The following is a 3,779-nucleotide window of genomic DNA, read 5'->3' on the forward strand; positions in this document are numbered from 1 at the left end:
ACTTCAACGCCACCGCGTCGTCGAGCTCCTCCTTCACGCCGCCGGCGGGCCCTGGCTCCGTGTTCACGACGGCGAGCCCCGGCTCCGTCTTCATAGCGGCGAGCCCCGGCTCCGTCTTCTACTTGACGTAGCGCGGAGGAGCCGAGGAGGAGGCGCGCCCGCCACCCTCTTTGATGACGATGCCCGGCGCTGCGGGTGCGCCGGCCGAGCAGCGTCTCCGCTGCGGGCTCGGCCTTGACGCCGAACACCACCGGTGAGCTGGAGGAGTGGGAAGAGGAGCGGGAGGAGTGAGAGGAGGAAGACGAGGAGCCGAACCTCCTGGGCATCCATTGCCCAGCGCTCCGGCGGGGGACCGGGGCGGCGGCCAGCGGCGGGTCATTGCCGCCCTCGAGGTGCTGGAGCACCTCGTGGAGCGTGCGGCTGGGGCGCCCCACCATAGGCGGCGCCCCTCGCTGTTCTTGACGCCACCCACCACCGGCGCCCCGTTGGTGGACGCCAGCCGCTGCGCTTGCCGTCGCTGGAAGTATGCCGCCCACGACGCGTGGTTGTCGGTGGCGTGCTGCGGGAGGGCGCGCTGCTCATCTGTCAGCGACTCCCGCACGCGGTCGACCTCGACGGCGAAGAGGTCGGTGCGCGCGTCGACGTCGGGCCCTGGGGGAATGGGGACTCCACCGGCGCTGAGCCTCCACCCCGTCGCCCCCGCGCGCATGTCCTGTGGCGTCGAGATGTTCGCCTCGAAGAAGAGGTAGGCCTCCCACTCGTGGAGCGAGCAGCGGCCGAAGCCGTTGGCCGCCGCCCCATCGCCGGGGAACCGCTCGGCCATTGGATCAGATGGGGGAGAGAGTGGAGGGGAGGAAACGTCGGCGGCGGCTAGAGAGAGAGAGGCAGAGCTCGGCGGCGGCGATGGGCGGGTGTGGCCAGAGGCGAGGGGAGGCCTTGCTTTTATAGCCGCGCGCCGCGCCGTGTGTACACGTGGCGGGAGGGGAGGCGTCGTCGCGCCGCCCGTGAGGAATCAATGGCAAGGCTTACCGGCGGCAGCCTTGCCATTGATTCCCCGCGGGAAACCGAGGCGTTGTGAGGACGACGAGGCGAGTGTCGCTGACTCGGCGGGCCCGCGGCTCTTTCGCGCCAAAATCGCTCGCCCCGGCGCCCCCGGGCGCCCCCCAGCGCGCCGGGTTCTGCCTGGGTCCACCGGCGCCAGTTTCGGCCCAAACCGGCGAAAAACAGGCTCCTGGGCGCGACTGGGCCGATTTTTGGGCGCTGGCGCGGAAAAAACGCCTGGGGGCCTGTTAGGGGCGCGGCTGGAGATGCTCTGACAAGTAGGTGCCGTTGCCTATTTTTCGCAAGGTCGTCACTCTTTTTAATTTAAATAATTGATTGTATTTAAATTTCTGAGAGTACTTTCGTAATGGGACCGGTTACTTATGTGTTGCCTGCATTTTATTTTTTGTTTTAGTTCATTCCTTTGTCGACGACTTCCTTATGCTCCATCGTCAACCCACGATATCTTCGCCAGACACCGGTACTCATGTCCGGTGTCGTTGACGTACTGCCTTGCCTTATTTGAGACACTTCCTTGGTGGCAGCTTAGGCCATCAATCTTACCCTCTAAAGACCACTTCTTTGGTGCCGACGACCCACCTCTCCATCCCCTCGCTGGCAGATGTCAACTCTTCGCCTCGCCTCCATCAACAACACCGATGCCATACATCTCCTTTGCTAGCGCCTTTGTTTTCTCCTTCCATCTTCTCGTGCGTTCTAGTCTTAACTATCGATTAGTCATCTTAGATCGATATTGTCCATGGGGTGCACTTGTCCATGGCTCTAGCATGCCTTCTATATACCCCACAACAGCTAGTGGAAGATTCATTTTTTTTTTCACGAATGAGTCTAAGTATCCTTACTAAAATATACTCGCGGACGAACGTCAAGCCATGTTTTCGGACTCAGAACACGAACTCAATTTAACATAACAAAATAAAATCGTGTAAGTTGAAGAAATTGGGTCAAATATTTCCAGTCGCAAAATATCTTGTTGCAAAGCTATAATAATACTATAATATAAATACGATTATATACAAGTAAAAATTCGAAACCATATCCCCGCAAAGAAAACAAAAAGTAAAATCAAAACCATATCCTAGTCCCGTGCGTGCCGGCGAAGGAAAGATCACGACTCACGCATGGGTGAGTGCACAGTGACGACGCTAACGCACCGCACCAACGGCGTCCAACTCAAACTGCCACCAACCAGCCAACCCCTCTCTCAACGGCAGCAAACGGCGTCACCTTTGGAATCTCCTCCCATGTCCTGGCTTTTTTTTTGCGTGGTGGGGGACGGACTACGCGACCGCCTCTCCCCTTCCTATCCGCTCCGTGCCGTGTCTCTTCTTCCTTCCTCCTCCCCTCCCCTCCGAGCCTGCTATAAAATCCCCGCCCCCTCCCGTCTCTTCTCCACACATCCGATCCAAATCCAGCCCCCTCCGATCGAAGCGAAGTCAAGGCTCTTTCGTCCTCCTCCTCAAGGTATGCGTGCCTCAGGTTTCTTCCCCTTCTTGTCATGTGCGCGCGTGCCCTGGGATCGTTGATCTGTGGGTCTAGGCGTTGTTGCTGTTGATCGATTGCAGCTCGTTCTGTTAGCCAAGGCGGATTAGGCTCGGTTGTAGTTAAATTTCTCTTGATCATGCCATGATTTTCGAGTAGATCTGCCGATTCTGATGCGATTGCTGTTGGGTCGGTTCGTCTTATCTATATTTGTAGTTGCTTGGTTCTGATAAATCTTCTTATAGTATTATTGTGGATTTATCATCTTGTACCGCTCATGATACACCTATATGTCTGATCTGTCGAGGTACACCTTCGTGGTGTTATTGGGATGCAATTACTGTTGGTTCAGTTCATCTATCTAGTTATAGTTAGCTAGTTTCTGATTTTGTAGCCCTATGGTCTGAAGGGATGCACCTGTGATTTGCCAGATTAGCAGTTCGGCTTTGGACTTGCGGGTAGTATCCCTAGTTTTGGCATCGATTCAACTCTTAGATTCATTTCGGTTTGCCACTGTTGGTTACTGGACTTAACCAGCTTGTTCAGCACAGCTAGATTACCTGTGATCCCAGCTGCAGCGCAATATTGCGCTGGTAGATATTCTAATATGTAGATCTGCAAAAATTTAGCACTGCATGGTCTAGGGGATTCTAAGTTGCAAATTCATCCGCCGCCATCTAGTTCATCTATTGTTTGCAGATTTCCCTGTACCGTGCCTTGCTCTTGTTCTGTCTGATGCTATGTATGTACAGATGCAGATGTTTCATACAGACTAGCAATCTATTGTATCATCTTGCTTCATCTATTGCTTATACATCTGCTAATATATTGTTTGATGTATCAGCTAGGGTGTTCTTAGTTATAATTCCACCTCTGTAAATTTGGTTCATGCATTGTTTTGATGTACTGCATATTTCTCTGCACAGTGCCTTACTCTTGTTCTGGTATGTTTTGTATCTACAGATGCAGATCTTTGTGAAGACCCTCACCGGCAAGACCATCACCCTCGAGGTTGAGTCCTCGGACACCATCGACAACGTCAAGGCTAAGATCCAGGACAAGGAGGGCATCCCTCCGGATCAGCAGCGTCTCATCTTCGCTGGCAAGCAGCTCGAGGATGGCCGCACCCTGGCTGACTACAACATCCAGAAGGAATCCACACTCCACCTGGTGCTCAGACTCCGTGGTGGCATGCAGATCTTCGTCAAGACCCTGACCGGCAAGACCATCACCCT

General features: G+C 54.7%; 1 protein-coding gene across 1 annotated transcript in view; it reads left to right on the forward strand.

Moving 5' to 3' along the window:
• Nucleotides 1-2,296: 2,296 nt before the first annotated feature.
• LOC123166192 (polyubiquitin) overlaps nt 2,297-3,779 on the forward strand; it is a 38,100-nt gene continuing 36,617 nt past the window's right edge. The window contains exons 1-2 of the mRNA XM_044583962.1: nt 2,297-2,526; nt 3,508-3,779. The exon at nt 3,508-3,779 is cut by the window's right edge and continues 1 nt beyond it. Of these exons, the coding sequence (XP_044439897.1) occupies nt 3,508-3,779 (272 nt within the window). The 5' untranslated portion in view covers nt 2,297-2,526. The remainder of the gene's footprint in view (nt 2,527-3,507) is intronic.

The sequence above is a fragment of the Triticum aestivum genome, chromosome 7D, assembly GCF_018294505.1.
Source record: "Triticum aestivum cultivar Chinese Spring chromosome 7D, IWGSC CS RefSeq v2.1, whole genome shotgun sequence".
In the NCBI taxonomy this organism is placed as follows: domain Eukaryota; kingdom Viridiplantae; phylum Streptophyta; class Magnoliopsida; order Poales; family Poaceae; genus Triticum; species Triticum aestivum.